Source organism: Lampris incognitus, chromosome 5 (genome assembly GCF_029633865.1).
Source record: "Lampris incognitus isolate fLamInc1 chromosome 5, fLamInc1.hap2, whole genome shotgun sequence".
NCBI classification, from domain to species: domain Eukaryota; kingdom Metazoa; phylum Chordata; class Actinopteri; order Lampriformes; family Lampridae; genus Lampris; species Lampris incognitus.
Genome location: NC_079215.1, coordinates 69,395,931 through 69,423,476, shown reverse-complemented (window position 1 = coordinate 69,423,476; position 27,546 = coordinate 69,395,931). Strand labels below are relative to the sequence as shown.

The 27,546-nt window shown below is 44.9% G+C and overlaps 1 protein-coding gene across 3 annotated transcripts in view; it reads left to right on the top strand.

Annotated features, from left to right (window-relative positions):
- The window catches only part of eml6 (EMAP like 6), a 133,432-nt gene extending 106,149 nt beyond the window's left edge, over positions 1–27,283 (top strand). For all 3 annotated transcript variants that reach the window (XM_056279933.1, XM_056279932.1, XM_056279934.1), the window contains 10 exons: positions 523–731; positions 6,444–6,601; positions 10,620–10,734; positions 11,112–11,300; positions 13,481–13,653; positions 18,768–18,930; positions 19,909–20,012; positions 21,007–21,160; positions 26,491–26,591; positions 26,861–27,283. In XM_056279933.1, the coding sequence (XP_056135908.1) occupies positions 523–731; positions 6,444–6,601; positions 10,620–10,734; positions 11,112–11,300; positions 13,481–13,653; positions 18,768–18,930; positions 19,909–20,012; positions 21,007–21,160; positions 26,491–26,591; positions 26,861–26,885 (1,391 nt within the window). In that variant the 3' untranslated portion in view covers positions 26,886–27,283. The remainder of the gene's footprint in view (positions 1–522; positions 732–6,443; positions 6,602–10,619; positions 10,735–11,111; positions 11,301–13,480; positions 13,654–18,767; positions 18,931–19,908; positions 20,013–21,006; positions 21,161–26,490; positions 26,592–26,860) is intronic.
- Positions 27,284–27,546: the final 263 nt, after the last annotated feature.

Below are 27,546 nucleotides of genomic sequence, written 5' to 3'. Positions count from 1 at the left end.
ATGCTAGATGATGGGGTATGGTCAACTCTGACAGAGCCCCAATTTTAGGATAATTTACTTTCCTTTTCCTGAACTCCATTTTATATCTTATTTCACACACTTCATGAGCAGTTCTGACTTCAGTGTGTAGAAGCATTTACATCGTATAACCAGAGTTGAACGTCATGGTCACTCTCATAGAGATACTAGGACTTGTCAGCCTTGTTGTGGACCAAGGAGGTTGAATAAACTCCTCCTCCCATGATTCCTTGTGTTTCGGTGAGTACGTTTAGTACCAGAATGCGTTGCTTGGTGTTGGGTAAGTAATGATGTTCACAAGTGACAGTTTGCTCTGAGCGGCTTCGTAACGTTACAGAGTGTGTCCTTAGAGCACACATAAGAGTTTTTTTTTACTATCTTCTTATGAAATGACTAGATGTCTGCTGATCATCTATACTCAACTTTGGAGCTGTCAACTCTACGAGGATTCTGTAGAGGGGTTCCCAGTGTCCTGGTGTGTTTGACCTTTGACCCTTTCCTCAGGCACCAAGGTTACCAGTAAAGGTGGCCACACTGAGCGGATCTTCGTGGTGGAGTTCAGACCAGACTCTGACACCCAGTTTGTCTCGGTGGGAATCAAACACGTCAAGTTCTGGACACTAGTGGGAGGCTCTCTGGTCTACAAGAAAGGAGTGATTGGCTCCGTGGAGGAAGGCCGTGTGCAGACCATGCTGTCTGTGGCCTTTGGTGCTGTAAGTACATATATAACCTATCACATCTGCATATCACTTGTAGATATCATAACTACATATCACATGTACATATCACTTGTATATATCATAACTACAGATCACATGTATGTTTCATAAATACACCCAATATCACATGTACATATCACTTGTATATATCACAACTACAGATCACATGTATATATCATAACTACAGATCACATGTATGTTTCATAACTACAGATCACATGTATTTTTCATAAATACACCCAATATCACATGTACATATCACTTGTATATATCACAACTACAGATCACATGTATGTTTTATAAATACACCCAATATCACATGTACATATCACTTGTATATATCATAACTACATATCACATGTATGTTTCATAAATACACCCAATATCACATGTACATATCACTTGTATATATCATAACTACATATCACATGTATGTTTCATAAATACACCCAATATCACATGTACATATCACTTGTATATATCATAACTACATATCACATGTATGTTTCATGAATACACCCAATATCACATGTACATATCACTTGTATATATCATAACTACAGATCACATGTATATATCATAACTACAGATCACATGTATGTTTCATAACTACAGATCACATGTATGTTTCATAAATACACCCAATATCACATGTACATATCACTTGTATATATCACAACTACAGATCACATGTATGTTTCATAAATACACCCAATATCACATGTACATATCACTTGTATATATCATAACTACATATCACATTTATATATCATAACTACATATCACATGTATGTTTCATAAATACACCCAATATCACATGTACATATCACTTGTATATATCATAACTACATATCACATGTATGTTTCATAAATACATCCAATATCACATGTACATATCACTTGTATATATCATAACTACATATCACATGTACATGAATACATATCACATGTACATATCACTTGTATATAGCATAACTACATATCACATTTATATATCATAACTACATATCACATGTATGTTTCATAAATACACCCAATATCACATGTACATATCACTTGTATATATGTTAACTACATATCACATGTATGTTTCATAAATACACCCAATATCACATGTACATATCACTTGTATATATCATAACTACATATCACATGTATGTTTCATGAATACACCCAATATCACATGTACATATCACTTGTATATATCATAACTACATATCACATGTATGTTTCATAAATACACCCAATATCACATGTACATATCACTTGTATATATCATAACTACATATCACATGTATGTTTCATAAATACACCCAATATCACATGTACATATCACTTGTATATATCATAACTACATATCACATGTATGTTTCATGAATACACCCAATATCACATGTACATATCACTTGTATATATAACTACATATCACATGTATGTTTCATAAATACACCCAATATCACATGTACATATCACTTGTATATATCATAACTACAGATCACATGTATGTTTCATGAATACATATCACATGTACATGTCACTTGTATATACCATAACTACATATCTTATGTACATATCACTTGTATATATCATAACTACATTTCACATGTACATATCACAAATACATATCACTTGTATATACCATAACTATATATCACATGTATGTTTCATAAATACACCCAGTATCACATGTACATATCACAGAGATGATAGCTGTGGTAGTAGTGTCTTGACGCATGCTCAGTAATCCAGGTAAGGAAATCACAACAAGCTGAATCAGTTCATCTGGACACAACATCAGGGATGAGGATGTGCACATCCTTGATAGGGAGGAACACTGGTTTCAATGGGGTGTCAAAGAGGCCATCTATGTGAGGAGGGAACGACCATCCCTGAAATCAAGTCAGTTTTATTTGTATAGCCCAATATCACAAATGTGCCTCAGGGGGCTTTACAGCAACCCAACATCCTGTCCTTAGACCCTCACATGGGATCAGGAACAACTCCCTAAAAGCCTTTAACAGGGAGAAAAAACTAGGAAAAAGCCTCAGGGAGAGCAGCAGAGGAGGATCTCTCTCCCAAGACACACGGCATGTTGTGTTTACACAATTTACACAATACAACACTAAAAGAGGATAACACAGTTATAATGGAATTACAACATATATGAAGAATATGATGAGGAGGATTCCAAGCAGTGTCTAGACGCCACCGGAACAGCCCAGGACCCGAGCCACATGACCAGCATCATCAAGTTAAAAAAAAATTAAACAGCAGTTATTGATCTCACGAAGCTGAACCAAGGGGTGGGGGGCTAAGAGTACATCTGTCACCATCTTACAGTGCGGTGATTGCAACTATTCCCCGGTCCTCTGTGAATAGAACACATGACCATTGTAACTCTAGTTAATCAAAGAAGGTTGAATCAGTTCATCTCGACACAACATTTGGTGACAGATATGTTTCATCATCATCTAAGTGACCTCTTCAGTCTCACCTGACTGCAGGTGTCCCACCCTTATAAACAATTCAGTCACCTCTTCAGTCTCACCTGACTGAAGGTGTCCCCACGCTTATATACAATACAGTGACCTTTTCAGTCTCACCTGACTGCAGGTGTCCCACCCTTATAAACAATACAGTGACCTCTTCAGTCTCAGCTGACTGCAGGTGTCCCCACCCTTATAAACAATTCAGTCACCTCTTCAGTCTCACCTGACTGCAGGTGTCCCACCCTTATAAACAATACAGTGACCTCTTCAGTCTCGCCTGACTGCAGGTGTCCCACCCTTATAAACAATACAGTGACCTCTTCAGTCTCAGCTGACTGCAGGTGTCCCCACCCTTATACACAATACAGTGACCTCTTCAGTCTCAGCTGACTGCAGGTGTCCCCACCCTTATAAACAATTCAGTCACCTCTTCAGTCTCACCTGACTGCAGGTGTTCCACCCTTATAAACAATACAGTGACCTCTTCAGTCTCAGCTGACTGCAGATGTCCCACCCTTATAAACAATACAGTGACCTCTTCAGTCTCAGCTGACTGCAGGTGTCCCACCCTTATAAACAATACAGTGACCTCTTCAGTCTCACCTGACTGCAGGTGTCCCACCCTTATAAACAATACAGTGACCTCTTCAGTCTCACCTGACTGCAGGTGTCCCACCCTTATAAACAATACAGTGACCTCTTCAGTCTCGCCTAACTGCAGGTGTCCCCACCCTTATATACAATACAGTGGTATAATGACCCAAACCACCAACCAGTTTCATATGCAAACTACCGTGACCATTAACTAGAGTTACAATGGTCATGTGTACTAATCACAGAGGGTTGGGGAATAGTTGCAATCACAGCATTGTAAGATGGTGGCAGATGTACTCTTAGCCCCCCCCCCCCCCGGTTCAGGGATGGTTGGTCCCTCTTCACATAGATGGCCTCTTTGATTCCCCGTTCAAACCAGTGTTCCTCCCTATCAAGGATGTACACATCCTCATCCCTGAAAGAGTGGCCACTGGCCTGTAGATGGTGTAGACTGTGGAGTCCTGGTCTGTAGATGGTGTAGACTGTGGAGTCCTGGCCTGTAGATGGTGTAGAGACTGTGGAGTCCTGGCCTGTAGATGGTGTAGGCTGTGGAGTCCTGGTCTGTAGATGGTGTAGAGACTGTGGAGTCCTGGCCTGTAGATGGTGTAGACTGTGGAGTCCTGGTCTGTAGATGGTGTAGACTGTGTAGTCCTGGTCTGTAGATGGTGTGGACTGTGGAGTCCTGGTCTGTAGATGGTGTAGACTGTGGAATCCTGGTCTGTAGATGGTGTAGACTGCGGAGTCCTGGCCTGTAGATGGTGTAGACTGTGGACTCCTGGTCTGTAGATGGTGTAGACTGTGGAGTCCTGGTCTGTAGATGGTGTAGACTGTATAGTCCTGGTCTGTAGATGGTGTGTTGACTGTGGAGTCCTGGCCTGTAGATAGTGTAGACTGTGTAGTCCTGGTCTGTAGATGGTGTGTTGACTGTGAAGTCCTGGCCTGTAGATAGTGTAGACTGTGGGGTCCTGGTCTGTAAATGGTGTAGACTGTGGAGTCCTGGCCTGTAGATGGTGTAGACTGTGGAGTCCTGATCTGTAGATGGTGTAGACTGTGGAGTCCTGGTCTGTAGATGGTGTAGACTGTGGAGTCTTGGTCTGTAGATGGTGTAGACTGTGGAGTCCTGGCCTGTAGATGGTGTAGACTGTGGAGTCCTGGTCTGTAGATGGTGTAGACTGTGGAGTCCTGGTCTGACGTGTTAGCTCTCCTGTGTTGTGTCATCCTCTTGGCCAGCATCTGTTTAGTTTCCCAAATGTACAAGTCACGGCAATCCTCCTGGTACTTAACAGCTACACTATATTGCTCTGTTTGTGCCGGGGGACCCGAACCTTGGGGTGGACCAACTTCTAGTGCAGCGTGTTTTGGGGTTTCGAAGAAACTGAGATGTGGTGTTTGGAAAATATGCATTTCAATGTTTCCGACACTGCCGCCACATACAGAATCACCACTGGTTCACACTTAGACAGCTGTTGTCCTTCTCCTCTCTTCGATTGGCTGGTGCACTGTTTGGGCATCTTCCTGGTTTTGACAAACACCCAGTTAGGATAACCACACAACCAGGACCTGTTTAATGTGGGATTTTCCCCTTCCATTCCCTGAGGAGGTGGGGAGGGGGAGCTAAGAGTGCCTTTGTCATCATCTTACAATGCTGTGATTACAGCTACTCCCGAATCCTGTGTGAATAGTACACGTGACCATTGTAACTCTAGTTAATGGTCACAGCAATCTGCATATGAAACTGATAGTTGGTTTGGGTCGTTATGCCACTGTTTATAAGGGTGGGGACACCTGCAGTCGCTGTATTATTTATAAGGGTGGGGACACCTGCAGTCACTGTATTGTTTATAAGGGTGGGGACACCTGCAGTCACTGTATTGTTTATAGGGGTGGGGACACCTGCAGTCACTGTATTGTTTATAGGGGTGGGGACACCTGCAGTCACTGTATTGTTTATAGGGGTGGGGACACCTGCAGTCACTGTATTGTTTATAGGGGTGGGGACACCTGCAGTCACTGTATTGTTTATAAGGGTGGGGACACCTGCAGTCACTGTATTGTTTATAGGGGTGGGGACACCTGCAGTCACTGTATTGTTTATAAGGGTGGGGACACCTGCAGTCGCTGTATTATTTATAAGGGTGGGGACACCTGCAGTCACTGTATTGTTTATAAGGGTGGGGACACCTGCAGTCGCTGTATTATTTATAAGGGTGGGGACTCCTGCAGTCACTGTATTGTTTATAAGGGTGGGGACACCTGCAGTCACTGTATTGTTTATAGGGGTGGGGACACCTGCAGTCACTGTATTGTTTATAAGGGTGGGGACACCTGCAGCCACTGTATTGTTTATAAGGGTGGGGACACCTGCAGTCACTGTATTGTTTATAGGGGTGGGGACACCTGCAGTCACTGTATTGTTTATAGGGGTGGGGACACCTGCAGTCACTGTATTGTTTATAAGGGTGGGGACACCTGCAGTCAGGTGGAGGGCCTCTCAGATGATGATGTAATGTTTCTCTCAATAGACGTTGTGTCCAGCTGAACTGATTCTACCTTCTGTGATTCTGATAGTAATAGTTAGGATTTCTGGTGTTTCTGGTAACACTGTCTCTGTTTCTCCGGCCAGAACAACCTCACGTTTACGGGGGCAATAAATGGAGACGTGTATGTGTGGAGGGAGCACATCCTGGTGCGCGTGGTCGCCAAAGCACACAGCGGTCCAGTCTTCACCATGTACACCACACTGAGAGATGGACTGATCGTCACCGGGGGCAAAGAGAGACCGTGAGTCGCACAAAGAGACAGAGAGACCAAATACACCGGTCTCTCTGACTGGACCCAGCCGCACCTAAACTGAGACGATCATGTTTTGTCTCTGAAACTTTGGCTTAAAAATAAAATCATCTGAGGCTTGAAAAGGATGGTTTTTGTTGTTGTTTTTTTAGTGTTGTAAACTTATTGGAAAAATTCAGCCACTGAGGACGCACATGCCAGGTCATTCTTAGTGCCGGTCCAAAGCCCGAATAAATGGGGAGGGTTGCGTCAGGAAGGGCATCCCGCATATAATCTTTGCCATATCAAATATGTGGATCATAAATCAGATTTCCACACCGGATCGGTCGAGGCCCGGGTTACCAACAACCCGCCAACACTACTGTTGGCCAACAGGGTGCCGGTGGAAACTGCTATTGTCGGGCGAAGGAAAAGGAGAGGAGAAGGCATGTGCAGAGGCAGCAGGAGAGGAGGAGGGGTAGGAGTGTGGAGGTGAGAGTCGGAACTTTGAATGTTGGCACTATGACTGGTAAATGGAGAGAGCTGGCTGATATGATGGAGAGAAGAAAGGTAGGCATACTGTGTGTGCAAGAGACCAGGTGGAAGGAAGGGGAGTAAGGCCAGGAGTATCGGAGGTGGGTTCAAACTCCTCTACCATGGTGTGAATGGGAGGAGAAATGGGGTAGGGGTAATTCTGAAGGAAGAGTATGTCAAGAGTGTGCTGGAGGTGAAGAGAGTGTCAGACAGAGTGATGAGTATGAAGCTGGAAATTGAAGGTGTATTGCTGAATGTTATCAGCGCCTATGCCCCGCAAGTTGGGTGTGAGATGGAAGAGAAAGAAGAATTCTGGAGTGAGTTGGAAGACGTGGTGGAGAGGGTACCCAAGGAGGAGAGAGGGGTGATTGGAGCGGACTTCAATGGACATGTTGGTGAAGGGAAGAGAGGTGATGAGGAGGTGATGGGAAGGTATGGAGTCAAGGAGAGAAATGTGGAAGGACAGATGGTGGATTTTTTGAAAAGGATGGAAATGGCTGTGGTGAATACATATTTCAAGAAGAGGGAGGAACACAGGGTGACGTACAAGAGTGGAGGAAAGTGCACACAGGTGGACTATATCTTATGTAGAAGGCGCCATCTAAAAGGGATTGGAGACTGCAAGGTGGTGACAGGGGAGAACGTAGCTAGGCAGCATCGGATGGTGGTCTGTAGGATGACTTTGGAGACCAAGAAGAGGAAGCGAGTGAAGTCACAGCCGAAGATCAAATGGTGGAAGTTGAAGAAGGAAGGCTCTTGTGTGGAGTTCAGGCAGGAGTTAAGACAGGCACTGGGTGGTAGTGAAGAGTTGCCAGATGGCTGGACAACCACTGCAGAAATAGTGAGGGAGACAGCTAGGAAGGTACTTGGTGTGTCATCAGGACAGAGGAAGGAAGACAAGGAGACTTGGTGGGGGAATGAGGAAGTACAGCAAAGTATACAGAGGAAGAGGTTGGCAAAGAAGACGTGGGATAGTCGGAGAGATGAAGAACATAGACAGGAGTACAAGGAGATGCAGCGTAAAGCGAAGAGAGAGGTGGCAAAGGCAAAGGAAAAGGCGTATGGTGAGTTGTATGACAGGTTAGACACTAAGGAAGGAGAAAAGGACTTGCACCGATTGGCTAGACAGAGGGACCGAGCTGGGAAGGATGTGCAGCAAGTTAGGGCGATCAAGGATAGAGATGGAAATGTGCTGACAAGCGAGGAGAGTGTGCTAAGAAGGTGGAAGGAGAACTTTGAGGGTCTGATGAATGAAGAAAATGAGAGAGAGAGAAGGTTGGATGATGTAGGGATAGTGAATCAGGAAGTGCAGTGGATTAACAAGGAGGAAGTGAGGGCAGCTATGAAGAGGATGAAGAGTGGAAAGGCAGTTGGTCCTGATGACATACCTGTGGAGGCATGGAGATGTTTAGGAGAGATGGCAGTGGAGTTTCTAACTAGATTGTTTAACACAATCCTGGAAAGTGAGAGGATGCCTGAGGAGTGGAGAAGAAGCATACTGGTACCGATTTTCAAGAACAAGGGTGATGTGCAGAACTGTAGCAACTACAGAGGTATAAAGTTGATCAGCCACAGCATGAAGATATGGGAAAGAGTAATAGAAGCTAGGTTAAGAGGAGGAGAGGTGATGATCAGCAGCAGCAGTATGGTTTCATGCCATGAAAGAGCACCACAGATGTGATGTTTGCTTTGAGAATGTTGATGGAGAAGTATAGAGAAGGCCAGAAGGAGTTACATTGTGTCTTTGTGGATTTAGACAAAGCCTACGACAGGGTGCCGAGAGAGGAGGTGTGGTATTGTATGAAAGCCACTGTATTCATCATGCATTTAACCCATATTGTACAGGAGCGGTGGACAGTTGCAGCGCCCAGGGACCAACTCCAGTTTTTCTGTCCATTGCCTTGATCAGGGACATAGACAGGAGTATTAACTCTAACATACATGTCTTTTTTCTCCCCAATTGTACTTGGCCAATCACCCCCACTCTTCTGAGCCGTCCCGGTCGCCGCTCCACCCCCTCTGCTGATCCGGGGAGGGCTGCGGACTACCACATGCCTCCTCCCATACATGTGGAGTCACCAGCCGCTTCTTTTCACCTGACAGTGAGGAGTTTCACCAGGGGGACGTAGCACGAGGGAGGATCACGCTATTCCCCCCAGTTCCCCCCCCCCGAACAGGCGCACCGACCGACCAGAGGAGGCGCTAGTGCAGCGACCAGGACACACCCACATCCTGCTTCCCACCTGCAGACACGGCCAATTGTGTCTGTAGGGACGCCTGACCAAGCCGGAGGAAACCCTGGGATTCAAACCGGTGATCCCCATGTTGGTAGGCAACAGAATAGATCGCCACGCTACTCGGATGCCCCTCATACATGTCTATTTGACGATGGGAGGAGACCAGAGTACCCGGGGGAAACCCACACAGATACGGGGAGAACATCCAATTCCACACAGAAAGGACCTGGGACGGCCTGGGGTTCAAACCCAGGACCTTCTTGCTGTGAGGCAACAGTGCTGACCACTGGGCCACCGTGCTGCCCTTTTGTTGTTTTTTTTAAATGAAAGTGTGTGTGTGTGTGTGTGTGTGTGTGTGTGTGTGTGTGTGTGTGTGTGTGTGTGTGTGTGTGTGTTTTAACCGATGATCACAGGTCAGTACCATCAGTCCAGCACCAGGCTTAGTGTCTTTTAATGCTCTTTGTTCAAAAGCTTGGTTGCTTGGTGGAAGAAGCTGTTCTGGAGCCTACTGGTGTGGGCTTTGAGGCTGTGGTACCGCTCGCCTTACGGTAGCAGCTGGAACAGTTCATAGTTGGGGTGGCTGGGGTCTTTCATAATCTCGCATCCACTGATGTCCTCGGCCGTCCGCACAACCCTCTGCGGTGTGTTGCGGTTGGGGGTAGTACAGTTCCCATGCCAGGCGGTGATGCATCCAGTCAGGATGCTCTCGGTTTTCCTCTGTAGAAGGCCCGAAGGCCTGTAGAAGGCCCCATGCCGAACTTTGTCAGTCGCCTGAGGTGAAAGAGGCATTGCTGTGCCTCTTCCACCACATGGCTGGTGTGTTCATTCCTCAGTAGTGTGGACACTGAGGAACTGGGAGCTCTTGACCCTCTCTACAGTGCAGCGACCAGGACACATACCCACATCTGGCTTCCCACCCGCAGACACGGCCAATTGTGTCTGTAGGGACGCCCAACCAAGCTGGAGGCAACACGGGGATTTGAACCGGTGATCCCCGTGTTGGTAGGCAACGGAATAGACTGCTACGCTACCCAGACGCCCCTCCTAATGTAGTTTTATGTAGTATATGTAAATGTAGTTAAGTGTGATGTGTCTGTAACTAGTCCTCCTCTCTGGTTGACAGCATCTTAATTAATGGAATCCGATGGTGAACTGTCCCTCACAGGATAAGTATGGTTAATGTCCTGTGTGTGTGTCTGTGTGTGTGGGTGTGTGTGTGTGTGTGTGTGTGTGTGTGTGTGCACCCGTATGTGTGTCAGGACTAAAGAGGGCGGGGCCGTCAAGCTGTGGGACCAGGAAATGAAGCGTTGCAGGGCGTTCCAGTTGGAGACGGGTCAGCCGGTGGAGAACGTCCGGTCTGTCTGCAGAGGAAAAGTATGTCACATATCTACCATAGCTGGGATGCTACTTCACACTAGTAATAGATTACATATTATCTATTACTACTTAAAAAACGTAATGCATCATATTGTATGTATCTTTGATCTCTTAATGATTTCTTGCTTGTAAATGTGTTCATGTCCTCATGTTTTTACTGGTCCTGCCAAGCCTACTTCCTACTGTGTGTGACCTGACCTGGTATGGCTGTCAATACATTTGAACCAAATGTCTTTAGATGAACCGGCGTGTTTTAAAATGAGGGCGAGCGGAGAGCAGGCGTGGACATGGACAAGGGGTAATGGCTGAAAATTATGCGGTATCTCCCTGCTGGTCCGACCTGTCTGACCTCTTCTGTCTTGCACCTCGCTCAGGGTAAAATCCTGGTTGGAACCAAAGATGGAGAGATAATTGAGGTGGGGGAGAAGAATGCGGCATCCAACACCATGATCAATGGACACACACAGGGAGGAATCTGGGGGCTGAGCACACACCCCTACAAAGACGTCTTCATCTCCGCCAGCGATGACGGCACCATCCGTATATGGGACCTGCTGGATAAGGTATGGAACACTCTGGACTCAGGAATGACTACACAAAGCCACTGACGGTTGGTGAGAAAAGACACTTGGTATTGTACAATACAGGACAAATATCGTTGTACCATACAGAGAAACACCTCCCTACAGCCTCCCACTGGGCCATATGGAACACCCCCTGCGACAGACAGACAGACAGACATAGATAGATAGATAGATAGATAGATAGATAGATAGATAGATAGAATACAGGACAAGACAAGACAAATATCATTGTACCATACAGAGAAACACCTCCCTACAGCCTCCCACTGGACCATTTGGAAAAAAACCCTGCGATAGACAGACACAGACAGACAGACAGACAGAGATAGATAGATAGATAGATAGATAGATAGATAGATAGATAGATAGATAGATAGATAGAATACAGGACAAGACAAGACAAGACAAATATCATTGTACCATACAGAGAAACACCTCCCTACAGCCTCCCACTGGACCATTTGGGAAAAAAACCCTGCGATAGACAGACAGACAGACAGACAGACAGACAGACAGACAGACAGACAGCCAGAGATAGATAGATAGATAGATAGATAGATAGATAGATAGATAGATAGATAGATAGATAGATAGACAGACAGACAGACAGACAGACAGACAGCCAGAGATAGATAGATAGATAGATAGATAGATAGATAGATAGACAGACAGACAGACAGACAGACAGACAGACAGACAGACAGACAGACAGACAGACAGAGATAGACAGACAGACAGACAGACAGGAACAGACCGATAGACAGACAGACGGACGGACGGACGGACAGACAGACAGAGCGAGAGACAGAGACAGAGAGATAGAGAGATCGATGTAAAATAGGTAGCCCTACGTAACCATGAGAACACAGAGGTTACTTATCCACATGGAAATAAACAAGGATTTCAGTCCATGTATCTCTGTCACACTCAAATCCATTCTCCTCTTTATGATCGCTAGTAGGGGTAAAGCTTCAATATATCCAGGGCGTCCGGGTAGCGTGGCGGTCTATTCCGTTGCCTACCAACACGGGAATTGCCAGTTCGAATCCCCGTGTTACCTCCAGCTTGGTTGGGCATCCCTACAGACACAATTAGCTGTGTCTGCGGGTGGGAAGCCGGATGTTGGTATGTGTCCTGGTCGCTGCACTAAGCGCCTCCTCTGGTCGGTCGGGGCGCCTGTTAAGCCACCTTCATGTCCTCCCTCACCACATCCATAAACCTCCTCTTTGGCCTTACTCTTCTCCTCTTCCCTGGCAGCTCCATATTCAGCATCCTTCTCCCAATATAACCAGCATCTCTCCTCCACACATGTCCAAACCATCTCCATCTTGCCTCTCTTGCTTTGTCTCCAAACCGTCCAACCTGAGCTGTCCCTCTAATATACTCGTTCCTAATCCTGTCCTTCTTCATCACTCCCAATGAAAATCTTATCATTTTCATCTCTGCCACCTCCAGCTCCACCTCCTGTCTTTTCATCAGTGCCACTGTCTCCAAACCATATGACATAGCTGGTCTCACAAACATCTTGTAAACCTTCCCTTTAACTCTTGCTGGTACCCTTCTGGCACAAATCACTCCTGACACTCTTCTCCACCCAACAGTATTATAGTTTCCCCCGGCACCCTGCTGGCCAACAGTATCGGTGGTGGTCTTTGGTAACCGGGCCTTGACCGAACCGGTATGGAAATCTGATATATGATCTGCATATTTGAGTTAGCAAAAGTTTTATGCCGGATGTCCTTCCTGATGCAACCCACCCATTTATCCGGGCTTGGGACCCGCACCAAGGATGCACTGGCTTGTGCGTCCTCCGTTTTTGGGTTTGCTTTTTCACTATTCAGTAAGAATAATTGGAGGTTTTTTTATACGCTGTCGTACAGCTACGGTTACAGGCTCTCTCTCCACTTCCCTACACTCATATTTTGAGTGTAATTCATTTGCCAAAATAGAGACAAAACAATAAACAAAGTTAAAGATGAATTTCACTGATAGCATTATTTATTCTTCAGATTTTCTATAGATATTGTGATATCATTATCGTGAATTCTTTTGGCCACGTTAATCATGTAGTGAAAATCTAGTATTATGCAGCCCTAATTACACCTGTAATAGTTATGTATCAAAGTGAGTCATCAGGTTCTTGTTTCTGTTTCTTCTAGAAACTTCTGAACAAGGTGAATCTGGGTCATCCTGCTAAGTGTAGCTCCTACAGTCCGAATGGAGAGATGGTGTCCATCGGCATGGAGAATGGAGAGTTCATTGTCCTGCTGGTCAACTCGCTCACTGTCTGGGGGAAGAAGAGAGACCGAAACATGGCAGTCCAAGATATACGGTGAGGCGTCTGACCCCAGCCGGCCACTTGGATGTCCTCTGTGGCGCTGCAGTCCTTCTGTTTGTAGATTGTCTTAAACTCAGAGAGGAAAACCAGAGACTCTTGTGTCCTCACTCCTGTTCAGCTGATAAAGTTCTGCCTGGAACGAATAGAGAACATCCTCCATGTGGAGATCTTTTGTCTTCCTCACTTGTCACTCAGTTATGTTGTGGTTTGTTGTGATGTCTGACTTTAATGGTCTGGTTTCAACACAGTCCAGTGGGGACATCATTCAAGTCTTCCTTGTAGAAAACCAGAGGCTCGCAGTACGCTGATCTGTTTTTGTATTTTTTTTTGTGATCAAATATTTTTTATTTTATCATTTTTTAAACAAGACACACAAATGAACAATAATGCAAACAAAAACCCACCCACAAACAAGAAAAAAAAAGGAAAAGAAAAGAAAAAAACTACAGAAAAAATTGCAAAAAAGAAACAGCATACAGTACTCAGTCAGTGTTCAGTCAATAAAATTCTTCAACTCAGCGGCCACAGAATTCCACATGTCTATAGTTCCAGCCCTTGCTCCATGGATCCTTGCTGTCGAGAGCTCCAAATATACAATGTCCAGATATAAGAGGGACCAATGACGAGATGACAAATCATCTGGAGCTTTCCAACGCATAGCAACCATCTTCTTGGCTGCTGTGAGTCCCGCAAGCAATATGTGCTGCTTGATTAGTGGTACATGTAGTGCAGAGAAGTCATTTAGAAGTAATACCGCAGGCTCAACGGGTACAGTAATCAACAAAAATTGGGACAATTTATCAGCAACCATTTCCCAAAACCCTTTCACCCTTGGACATTCCCAGACCATATGAAAGAAGGTTCCAACCACATTCAGCGAACAAAATGTACAGTTTGGGCTATCAGCAAGTTTCATACAAAACCTCTGTCGTGGGGTGCGATATGTCCGATGTATAAAATTATAGTGTATCTGCTGATGATCAGGATTCCTAGATGCTAAGAGAATACTAGACCACACTGTCTCCCAACAGAACTCAGTATCCAGATCGGGCACATCTGTTCTCCAAATTGTGTCCAGCGCAAGGGGTTTGTATGTTCTTTCCAGGATAAAGCCATACAGCACAGAAACTAAATCCCTAGTACTAACCTTTTCACTAATTATTCTATAAAGTAGATGCACTGGGAGAGAAGAGAGCCACGGCACCCCATGAGCCTTCATGGAAGCCCTCAACTGAAGATAGAAAAAAAAAGACCAGGCCGGTAAATCATATTGATTCCTGAGATCCTCAAAAGAACGCAGACCACGGTCATCACACAGATTACCAAGAGAGTGTACACCCCTACTGGACCAGCTATTATGTGGGATAGGACGACGATCAACTAGGAGACCTTGGTTGTAAAATATAGGAGAGCAAACGTTCCACTTAGCGGTGATCTTACATGCCGACTCCACAGATCTCCAGACCGCAACCAGGTGTGATATGATGGGGCCAAATCGTTTCTTACACTGGGCAGTAGAAATATTAGAAAACAGTAAATCTGCTAGTCGTATGGGGTGAACCAAGTTTTCTTCCAAAGATTTCCATGCGACCTCTGCACCAGGATCGAGCCAGGTTGTAAGTGAACACAAGGTGTAGGCCCAACAGTAATACTTTAAGTTAGGGAGCGCAACGCCACCATCTGATCTGTTACGATTCATGGTCGTGCGTTTGAGGCGAGGAGGCTTGATCTTCCAGACGAATTTGGTAATCGCTGAATGGAGTTTATCCCAGTACCGAGGAGGGGGCAGAAGAGGGAGCATAGAGCTAACAAAATTAACCCGCGGCAATATAGTCATCTTGACGATGGAAACCCTATCACGAATGGAATTGGGCATTGAAGCCCATCTAATCATGTCCTCAGAGACCTTCTTAGAGGTCAAGTCGAAGTTAGATTTTGTTGTGACTGTCAGAGACGGAAAGATGTCAATCCCTAAATATTTGAAGTGGCTTACAATCGGAACAAGCGGGGGAAGTACGGCCGAACGCATGGCCTCGTTCAGGGGCAATAACGCTGATTTGGTCCAATTAATTCTGTAACCCGATAAGGAACTAAATTGGTCAAAAATATCCAGGAGAGGAGGAATTGATTTGGGGGCATCGGCTACATACAGGAGACAATCGTCCGCGTATAACAAAATAAGGTGAGAGGTACCATTGAGCACGAGGGGAACAACGAGATCAGACTGCCTAATAGTCTGTGCTAGGGGTTCCAGTGAGAGCGCAAACAGCAGGGGGCTAAGGGGACAACCCTGCCTGGAGCCCCTGGCCATATCAAACAAGGGTGAAGAAGTCTTCCCGGTTAGAACTCTAGCAGTAGGGTTAGCATACATCACCCTGATCATATTAATAAAGGGATCACCGATACCCATGGCAGCCAGCACAGACCAGAGAAAAGACCACTCAAGGCGGTCAAAAGCTTTAAGAGCATCAAGTGACAGCACAGCAGCAGGCGTTCTAATGCTAGAAGCTTTGTCAATAATGTGGAGCAAACGTCTGACATTGTCAGAGGCCAGCCTTGTTCTGATAAACCCAGTCTGGTTGCAGTGTACTAACTTAAGCATATAATTTTGGAGGCGGCCTGCTAAAGTTTTAGCGTAAATCTTAACATCAGCATTGAGCAGAGAAAGAGGTCTATAATTGCCACATTCAGTGGGGTCTTTGCCTTTCTTCAATAATAATGAAATAATAGCAATATTCACTTCCCTTGCGAGAGACCCTTCATCAATAGAAAACAATATCATGTTGAGAAGGTGTGGACCCAGAACTTCCCAAAAAGTTAAATAGAATTCGGGGGGGATGCCATCACACCCAGGCGATTTGCCTCTGCGCATAGCCTTAACCGCCTCCTTCAACTCATCCAGAGTGACAGGAGAGTTCAGTGAGGCAGATTCCTCTTCTGTGAGACGAGGTAGTACGAGATTGTCTAGAAAATCTTTATGCTTGGCTGCATCTGGAGTAACCTCAGAGGCGTACAGGTCTACATAAAAGGACTGGAATACCTTGTTCACCTGCACAGGATCAGATCTGACTATGCCATCAGCATCCTTGACAGTAGAAATATCAACAAAATGTTCATTAGATTTCAAACGCATGGCAAGCAGATGACTCGGCCTTGCCCCATTAAAATAATAAAACTGCCTTGTGCGGTGTATTTGGAATTCAGCTCTTCATTTAAGGAGAGAATTTATTTCTTTTTTAACTAAAATGCGCTGTAAGGCTGTGCTGTCACTGTATTTGGCCTGTAACTGACTGTCCAGAGCGATGAACCTATTTTCAAGATCACAAAGCTTCCTAGCCCTCGCCTTACTTAGAGTCGAAGTATATACTGTAGTATTATTCAAAATAAAACCCTTAATCGCATTCCAAAGAATCCTTGGGTCACCAACTGATCTGACATTAATAACTAAAAAGTCTTTCATAGCAGCCACAAACTGTGTCTTAAATGACTCATCATTCAGGAGGGAGGTGTTGAAGCGCCAGCGAGGGGCCTTGTTTAAAGAAGGGCGGATAGAGGCCTTAGCTAACACTGCTTTGTGATCGACAAGGGTCATGGGGACAAGTATAACATTATCAATATTTTGGAATAAGCCCTGCGAAACAAAAATATAATCGATTCTCGAGAAGGACTTATGCCTTGCTGAATAAAATGAAAAGTCCTTAGCAGATGGATTAAACCTTCTCCAAAGGTCCATCACACCCACCTCATCGGCCCACCTTACAAGTATATCAGAGGCCGCCTTTTGGTCATGCGATGCACTACTCCCTGACCTGTCCAGCACATTATTCATGACCGCGTTAAAATCGGCCCCCACAACGAAAGCACAATCGGAATATTTTAACATAGTGACAGTAAGTAGATTGAAAAAGTCTTTGACACAGCATTTAGGAGCATACGCAGATACAAGAGCAATACACCGCCCTTCAACAAAAACCTTAACCAGAGTTAACCCACCCGACTCGTCAGAGAAACACTCATTCACAACCATATTTAATCTGCGGCGGCAGAGTATCGCTACCCCTCTCGTTCTACTGTTTGCGCACGATGACACCACAACCTTAAAATATTTATTAGCTAGTCCGTTCACATCAGAGGATAATCTGTGGGTTTCTTGTAAAAGGATGATGTCTGCCCCCCTCTTACGAACCACCTCCATCAGTGCAACACGCTTGCTATTTAACACTGCAGGACCTCTCTCAGAAGACACACCTTTACTCATGGAGGAGATGTGTTAACTGTGGAACTACCAGTCCTGGTGGTCTGAAGGTCCGTGACTCTTTAACACTGCAGGACCTCTCTCAGAATACAAACCTTTACTCATGGAGGAGATGTGTTAACTGTGGAACTACCAGTCCTGGTGGTCTGGAGGTTCGTGACTATTTAACACTGCAGGACCTCTCTCAGAAGACACACCTTTACTCATGGAGGAGATGTGTTAACTGGAACTACCAGTCCTGGTGGTCTGGAGGTTCGTGACTCTTTAACACTGCAGGACCTCTCTCAGAAGACACACCTTTACACACGGAGGAGATGTGTTAACTGTGGAACTACCAGTCCTGGTGGTCTGGAGGTTCATGACTATCTAACACTGCAGGACCTCTCTCAGAAGACACACCTTTACTCATGGAGGAGATGTGTTAACTGTGGAACTACCAGTCCTGGTGGTCTGGAGGTTCGTGACTATCTAACACTGCAGGACCTCTCTCAGAAGACATGCCTTTACACACAGAGGAGATGTGTTATGAATGCTGTTCTATGTTAGAGCAGATCTTGCATCTACTCAAAGCATATTCTGAATAAAACCAAAATGAGGATGCATGTGACTGTCCTGTGATACACCATGGTGTCTGAGGACAGTTACAGACGATAACAGCAATTACGTAACTGCTTTCTGGTCCGGGTTATGCCACAGCAACACCTACCTGTCAGTGTATGATTAGATGGCTAGTCTGCATGTAACTGAACCCACTACGATAAATGTCCCAGTCCCAGCCGGGTCCTGCCGCTCACATCACTGACTCATTTCTCTGTGTGAGTGAACCAGAGCTCTATGATTCCTCTGTGTGTAGGTTCAGTCCAGATAACCGGCTCCTGGCGGTGGGCTCCCTGGACAGTGCCGTAGACTTCTACGACCTTTCTCTGGGACCGTCTCTCAACCGGATTGGGTACTGTAAAGATATTCCAGGCTTTGTGATCCAGATCGACTTCTCTGCTGACAACAAATACATTCAGGTAAGAAAACACAGAGTTCATCTGGGTAGTGTAGTGGTCTATTCTGTTGCCTACCAACACGGAGCTCGCCAGTTCGAATCCCTGTGTTACCTCCGGCTTGGTCAGGTGTCCCTACAGACACAATTGGCCGAGTCTGCAGGTGGGAAGCCAGAGGTGGGTATGTGTCCTGGTCGCTGCACTAGCGCCTCCTCTGGTTGGTCGGGGTGCCTGTTCAGGTGGAGGGGGGACTGGGGGGAATAGCGTGATCCTCCCACGCGCTACGTCCCCCTGGCGAAACTCCTCACTGTCAGGTGAAAAGAAGCGGCTGTTGACTCCACATGTATGGGAGGAGGCATGTGGTAGTCTGCAGCCCTCCCCGGATTAGCAGAGGGGGCGGAGCAAAGACCTGACAGAGGCGGTAGAGCAGCGACCCAGACGGCTCAGAAGAGTGGGGTAATTGGCTAGGTACAATTGGGGGGAAAAGGGGGGGGGGAATCCAAAAAAGAAAAAGAAAACAGAAGTTGAATTAAGTCTGATTCGTGATGCTGTCATGTATTACTGTGTCCGTATATACCATGGTACTATGTTAGTCTGTATCAGTATGTACTATGGTACTATGTTGGTCTGTATCAGTATGTACTATGGTACTATGTTGATCTGTATCAGTATGTACTATGGTACTGTGTTAGTGTGTATCAGTATGTACCATGGTACTGTGTTAGTGTGTATCAGTATGTACCATGGTACTATGTTGGTCTGTATCAGTATGTACTATGGTACTATGTTGGTCTGTATCAGTATGTGCCATGGTACTGTGTTAGTGTGTATCAGTATGTACTATGGTACTGTGTTAGTGTGTATCAGTATGTACTATGGTACTATGTTGGTCTGTATCAGTATGTACTATGGTACTGTCTTAGTCTGTTAGGGGTAATAGAAACTATGATATCATGAGAACAGGTGTTCTTTTTTTTTGATTGATGAATTTTTCTTCTCCAGGTGTCCACCAGCACCTACACATGGCAGGTCCATGAGGTTCCTTCAGGGAAGACGGTTGTTGAGCCCTCCATCATAGAGAGGATCACCTGGGCTACCTGGACCAGGTGAGGCCTGCTAGCGTTAGCCGGTCTGGTGGTGAAATGAGCTGGTTACTGAAGGACTAGACTACTCCACTTCTTCTACTTGTCCTTCCTGTAACCTTTATCAAATACTCAACATCAGCTGAAGGAAAGAGACAAGAGCCGTGGTTGTACTTTAGGAACATCATGTAGAAAGGATAAAACCCTCTCTGGCCTTGGAAAACATACTATGGTGTTTAGAGAACAGGAATGTCTGAAGGGAAGCATGGTTTGTAGAAAACATAGATTGGGTTCACCCCACAGACCTTAGCCATCACTTCCAGCTCTCATGCACCGATCCAGTTTATTTATATATCGTATCTGATATCAATGTGAAACGACTCGTATTTACAAACCAGAAACAACAGACAGCATCTGGTGAACATACTCATCCGCAGTTTGTTCCAACACTGACAGATGTTGATATGTTTCCCCCAGATTAGTTTGCATAGAGACATTTCTCCAGTTAGATGTGAACTCAGTGACTTCTCCACCTCTCTGATGACTTCCATCTCTGTCTGGTCTGAATCTGAAGCTAATCCCGATAGATGTGGACCACAGAGAGGGACATGAGGTCCCACAGGTGAACATCAGATGTGTCTGTGATCCAGAACCACCTACTAAAATGAACCATGAAGTCCAAACTGAAAACTACATTGTCTCCAGAGTGCAGTTTGTCCGAGGGAACGTCCTGTAGGAAAGTGTTTCCCAAACCTTCTCCTGCCACGGCACACTTCTTAACATGAAGACATCTCACGGCCCACGATACAACACAAAGAGTTATTACACAAGTTTGAAATTACAACACAAGAACTAATTTCTTGTGTCGAGTTTCCCTGCAACACACCGATGTGAGAGACCAGCTGAAAAACAATGCATTATGGGAAAGTTGGGAAAATGATAATGAATCTCCCTGGAATATTGTAGGTTTGAGCGGAAACAGGAATTATACATCTGTCCTCTCTGTTTGTTCCTGCAGTGTTCTGGGAGACGAGGTTTTGGGCATTTGGCCAAGAAATGCAGAGAAGGCAGATGTGAACTGTGCAAGTGTTTCTCACGCCGGACTCAACCTGGTGACGGGTGACGACTTCGGCCTCATCAAACTCTTTGACTTCCCCTGCCCGGAGAAATTTGTGAGTGATTTCCTTCTGCTATGAAATCTGTCAGCCCTGTTTGTAAGGCAACGGTTAAAACAACAGTTCTGATGATTGAAACATCTCTGGAAGCTCTTGCTCATCTTCCTCTAAAACTTCCCCAACAGAAAAAAAAAACTTTACTTCTATTCAAACTGAGAGAACATGAAATATTAACACCACATTGAACTCCAACAGTGTTTCCAAGAAGTCTCCACGTCTTTCAGTTCACATCACAGGTTGTGCAACAGTTAGATGTTTGTGATGGTAGTGTGCAGCTCTGATCCAGCTCTGATCTTGAACATAGGAGATAGCAGTTGGTGGTGGGTGGGTGATTTGAAACTTGTTTTGAGTGTTGATTGGGATTGAGGCCATTATCAGGCTGTTGGGCTGAGTACTTTCTAGTTTCAGTCTCTGAGCATCAATAGCCGGGTCAACAGACACGGACCGAGCCCTTTATTGCTTCCCTTGTTGTGAAAATCAGACGGGGTGGGTTCAGTTATGGTCCTTCCTGATATTTAAACACACAGCTGTGCTGTAGCGTCAGCCCTTGTGTGTCAGCCCTCATAGGGTAAAGACCTGCGAGTCTACCTGTGCGAGTCCACTGAGCAAGAGCACTGACTGGTAATTCCCTTTTCTACTGTTTTCTCTCGTTGCCTGCCTCACCCACTATGTGCTACAAAGACATCCCTGTCATTCACCGTTATCCAAAAAATCCCATCTGTCTCAGACAACACAACCCTGAGAACCTCTAGTCAGTCAGGAATGCCTCCTCTACTCGCTCCTCCTTCACTTTTGGCTTATGGAACTGCCAATCGGCTGTAAATAAAACAGATTTATCCAAGCACTTGCTAATCTGTCAGACATTCAGGTACTAGTCCTGACCGAAACCTGGAAACAGCGCCTTGACAGTCATCAGTAATTTCTGGATTATAAAAGATACTCACACATCTGTTCCTGAACAATATCATTGTTGTGAACCCATAAGCTCTAACAGCATGTTCCCAAAGGCCAAATAAGTTATGTTTCACTGACTTTTTATTAATAAGCTAAAACTAAAATATAGTGCTTGCATCAGTATTCAACCCCTTGTGCTCTGAAAGCTCCAAGTTTACACAAATGACAAATTATTCCTAAAACAAACTCGGGTTAAGACAACTGGACATAATTAGTGTGCAGCTGTAAGATATTAAAGTAACGGTGTTATTTATGGGTATAAAAAGCACTCTGTGTAAAGTTCATTAGCTGGGCGTGAACTCCATCAGAACATGAAGACAAAGGAGCAGAATGCTGAAGTAAGAGACAAAGTGATTAAAATGCAGAAGGCGAGAAAGGGACACAAAACAATATCCAAGTGTTTGGATGTCCCACGGAACACTGTTGGATCCATTGTCAGAAAGTGGAAGCTGTATCACACCACCCAGAAGCTTTGTAGGACAGGCTGTCCCTCAAAGCTATGTGTGTGAGCAAGACGTGGGCTGGTGAGGAAAGCCACAGATGATCCTGCACTCACTTTGAAGGAGCTCCAGAGGTCAGTGGCTAAAACTGGAGTAAATGTGCATGAGCCCACCATATCACGGCTCTCCATAAATCTGGCCTGTATGGGAGGGTGGCAAGAAAGAAGCTGTTGCTCAAAACTGTGTATATAAAAGCACACTTGGAATTTTCTACTAAGCATGAGAGAGACCCAGTTAGGATATGGATAAAGGTTTATTGGTCAGATTAGGCGAAAGTTGAGCTTTTTGGCCAAAACTCAGTGTTGGGCATCTGGGTGGTGTGGCGGTCTATTCCTTTGCTTACCAACACAAGGATTACTAGTTTGAATCCCCATGTTACCTCTGGCTTGATCGGGCGTCCCTACAGACACAATTGGCCGTGTCTGTAGGTGGGAAGCTGGATGTGGGTATGCATCCTAGTTGCTGCACTAGCGCCTCCTCTGGTCGGTCAGGGCGCCTGTTCGGGGGGAGGGGGAACTGGGGGGAATAGCATGATCCTCCTACATGCTACGTCCCCCTGGTGAAACTCCTCACTGTCAGGTGAAAAGAAGCGGCTGGTGGCTCCACATGTATCAGAGGAGGCATGTGGTGGTCTGCAGCCTTCCTTGGATCAGCAAAGAGGGTGGAGCAGCAACCTGAACAGCTCAGAAGAGTGGGGTAATTGGCCAGATACAATTGGGGAGAAAATGGTGGGGGGGGGGGGCACTCAAAGCATTATGTGTGGCGCAAACCTAACACTGTTCATGTCCTAAAAAAAACACCCTCCCTACAGTGAAGCATGGCAGCGACAGCATAATGTGATGGGGTTGCTTTTCAGCTGCAGGCACTGGGAACCTTGTTCAAGTTGAGGGAAGAATGGATGGAGCTAAATACGGGGAAATATTGGAAGAAAACCTGTTGCAGTCTGCCATAAAACTGAAGCTTGGGAGAAGGTTCACCTTCCAGCAGGATAATGATCCTAAGCACAAGGCTAAAGCAACAACAGCATGGCTCAGCAACAAAAAGGTGAACGTTTTGGACTGGCCAAGTCAAAGTCCGGACCTCAACCCCATTGAAAATCTGTGGCACAGACTGAAAATAGCAGTCCAGAGGCATCATCCCAGCAACCTGCAAGACCTATACAAATTCTGCCCAGAAGAATGGGAAAAAATTATTCCAGAAGAATGTGCAAAGCTTGTTCATATTTACCCCAAGAGAATCATGGCTGTTATTGCAGCAAAAGGGTACTCTGCAAAGTATTGGTATGTGGGGGTTGACTACTTATGCAAGCACTATATTTTAGATTTTCATTTATTTTTAAAAAAAGTCAGTGAAACATAATGTATTTTGGCTGTGGGAACATGCTGTTAGAGCTTATGGGTTCACAACAACAATAATATTGTTCAAGAGCAGATGTGTGAGCATCTTTTATAATCCAGAAATTACTGATGACTGTCAAGGGGGTTGAATACTTTTGCAAGGCACTGTATACAGAGGTAGAGGCTAGCCAAGAAGAAGTAGAATAATCATAAAGATGAAGAAAGTAGACAGGAGTACAAGGAGATGCAGCGTAAAGCAAAGAGAGAGGTGGCAAAGGAAAATACATATGGTGAGTTATATGACAGGTTAGACACTAAGGAAGGAGAAAAGGACTTGTACCGATTGGCTAGACAGAGGGACCGAGCTGGGAAGGATGTGCAGCAAGTTAGGGTGATCAAGGATAGAGATGGAAATGTGCTGACAAGCCAGGAGAGTGTGCTGAGAAGGTGGAAGGAGTACTTTGAGGGGCTGATGAATGAAGAAAATGAGAGAGAGAGAAGATTGGATGATGTGGGGATAATGAATCAGGAAGTGCAGTGGATTAGCAAGGAGGAAGTGAGGGCAGCTATGAAGAAGATGAAGAGTGGAAAGGCAGTTGGTCCTGATGACATACCTGTGGAGGCATGGAGATGTTTAGGAGAGATGGCAGTGGAGTTTTTAACTAGACACAATCTTGGAAAGTGAGAGGATGCCTGAGGAGTGGAGAAGAAGCATACTGGTACCGATTTTCAAGAACAAGGGCGATGTGTAGAACTGTAGCAACTACAGAGGTATAAAGTTGATCAGCCACAGCATGAAGATATGGGAAAGAGTAATAGAAGCTAGGTTAAGAGGAGAGATGATGATCAGCGAGCAGCAGTATGGTTTCATGCCATGAAAGAGCACCACAGATGTGATGTTTGCTTTGAGAATGTTGATGGAGAAGTATAGAGAAGGCCAGAAGGCGTTACATTGTGTCTTTGTGGATTTAGAGAAAGCATATGACAGTGTGCCGAGAGAGGAGGTGTGGTATTGTATGAGGAAGTCAGGAGTTGCAGAGAAGTATGTAGGAGTGGTACAGGATATGAATGAGGGAAGTGTGACAATGGTGAGGTGTGTGGTTGGAATGACAGATGGGTTCAAGGTGGAGGTGGGATTACATCAAGCCCTGAGCCCTTCTTGTTTGCAATGGTGATGGACAGGTTGACCGACAAGATCAGGCAGGAGTCTCCATGGACGATGATGTTCATGAATGACATTGTGATCTGTAGCGAGAGTAGGTTGCAGATTGAGGTGAGCTTGACGCGGTGGAGGTATGCAGTGGAGAGAAGAGGAATGAAAGTCAGTAGGAGCAAGATGGAATATGAGAGGGAGGACAGTGGAATGGTGAGGGTGTAAGGAATATAGGTGACAAATGCGTGTGAGTTTAAATTCTTGGGGTCAACTGTGCAAAGTAAAGGGGAGTGCAGTAGAGAGGTGAAGAAGAGAGTGCAGGCAGGATGGAGTGGGTGGAGAAGAGTGTCAGGAGTGATTTGCGACAGAAGGGTACCAGCAAGAGTTAAGGGGAAGGTTTACAAGATGGTTGTGAGACCAGCTATGTTGTATGGTTTGGAGACAGTGGCACTGATGAAAAGACAGGAGGTGGAGCTGGAGGTGGCAGAGTTGAAGATGATAAGATTTTCATTGGGAGTGATGAAGAAGGGCAGGATTAGGAAGAAGTATATTAGAGGGACAGCTCAGGTTGGACGGTTTAGAGACAAAGCAAGAGAGACAAGATTGAGATGGCTTGGACATGTGTGGAGGAGAGACGCTGGGTATATTGGGAGAAGGTTGCTGAATATGGAGCTACCAGGGAAGAGGAGAAGAGGAAGGCCAAAGAGGAGTTTTATGGATGTGGTGAGGGAGGACATGCAGGTGGCTGGTGTGACAGAGGAAGATGCAGTGGACAGGAAGAGATGGAAACGGATGATCCGCTGTGGTGCCCCCTAAAGGGAGCAGCCGAAAGTAGTAGTAGTAGTAGTAGTAGTAGTCATCGTCGTAGTAGTAGATAAGCCTATATAAGCTTAATATACATCTTTATATATATATATATATATATATATATATATAAGCCTGTATTTCATCTTTTTATTGTGTGAAAGCCTTCATGTTTAAGGGATTTGAGATGTTTTCCTGTCTTTCATCTAATGATGATTATAATGTCTTTAACTAATGATTATAATGTCTTTAACTAATGATGATTATAATGTCTTTAATACTCTGATGGTTATAATGTCTTTAACTAATGATGATAATAATGCCTTTAATCCTGTAATGATAATTATAATGTCTTAAACAAATTGTGATTATAATGTTTTTAACTATTGATAATTATAATGTCTTTAATCCTCTGATGGTTATAATGTCTTTAACTAATGATGACTATAATGTCTTTAACTAATGATGATAATAATGCCTTTAATCCTGTAATGATGATTATAATGTCTTAAACTAATGATGATTATGTTTTTAACTAATAATGATTATAATGTCTTTAACTCTCTGACGGTTCTCCAGGCAAAACACAAGCGTTACTTCGGGCACTCTGCCCATGTGACCAACATCCGTTTCTCCTGTGATGATAAATATGTCATCAGTGCAGGAGGCAGCGACTGCAGGTAAGAAACCAGAACGTTTCCTTTAAACTAGCTCATCAGATGGGTTTCATACATACGGCTGTTGAGGGAACAGGAACACAGCTCCAGCCACTGACATTAGGAATGGGTCTGTGTGGTTACGTTGTCCTGCTATGCTAACATCACAGGGTACCAAGACCATCTGCCATGTTTTTAACCTGTACATGGTTTTCAACCTGGAGATGTCAGGAAACTCACTAAAATATTCTAGGGTTTAGTTAATGTTTCTCCTCTTTGTGTCTCTTCTTCAGTTTATTTGTGTGGAAATGCCAGTGAGGTGAAGCATCTGGAGACCTGCATCCCTTCATCATCTGACCTGACTTTAAAGCTGCAGCCTTGGACCCTTTAACCTGTACAGACCTGTGACTGGTCTTGTAAAGTTCAGACCTTGAAACTTCACAGACCTGTGCCCAGCCCTTTAAACTTTAAAGACCATTAAACTGGACAGACCTGTGGCGGACCTGTTAGACTCTACAAACACAACAGCTACAACCAATCCAAACTGGAGCTGCTAGTCAGTGAAAAAGGACATTTCGTTCAACAAAAATATTTTTTTATTCTAGACATTTACCTGCAAAGTGCAATGAGATGTCAGTAGGTTTCAGTGTCTTGCTCAAAGACTGCTCAGTGGGGCAAACAGATGTTGATGAACACAATCAGCTGTGCAGGAATCAAACCTGCAGCCAACAGATTACAGGACAGTGTCTGGAAACACCAGTGTCAATGGTTCTGTCTATTTTTTGTGACGTTCTTCTTGCATATAAAGCTGTGCATTATTGCATCTCTAAAGGCGAGCTCAGTCTGTTTTAAAAGCTGGTGGTTTGGGACAGAAGGTGCGGTCACATCTGAATTTGCTCAGTTGAATTTCTCTTTGTTTTATGGCTATCAATCCACTCTGAAGCTATGCTGTGTGGTTAGCAAGCTAACGTCAGCTGTA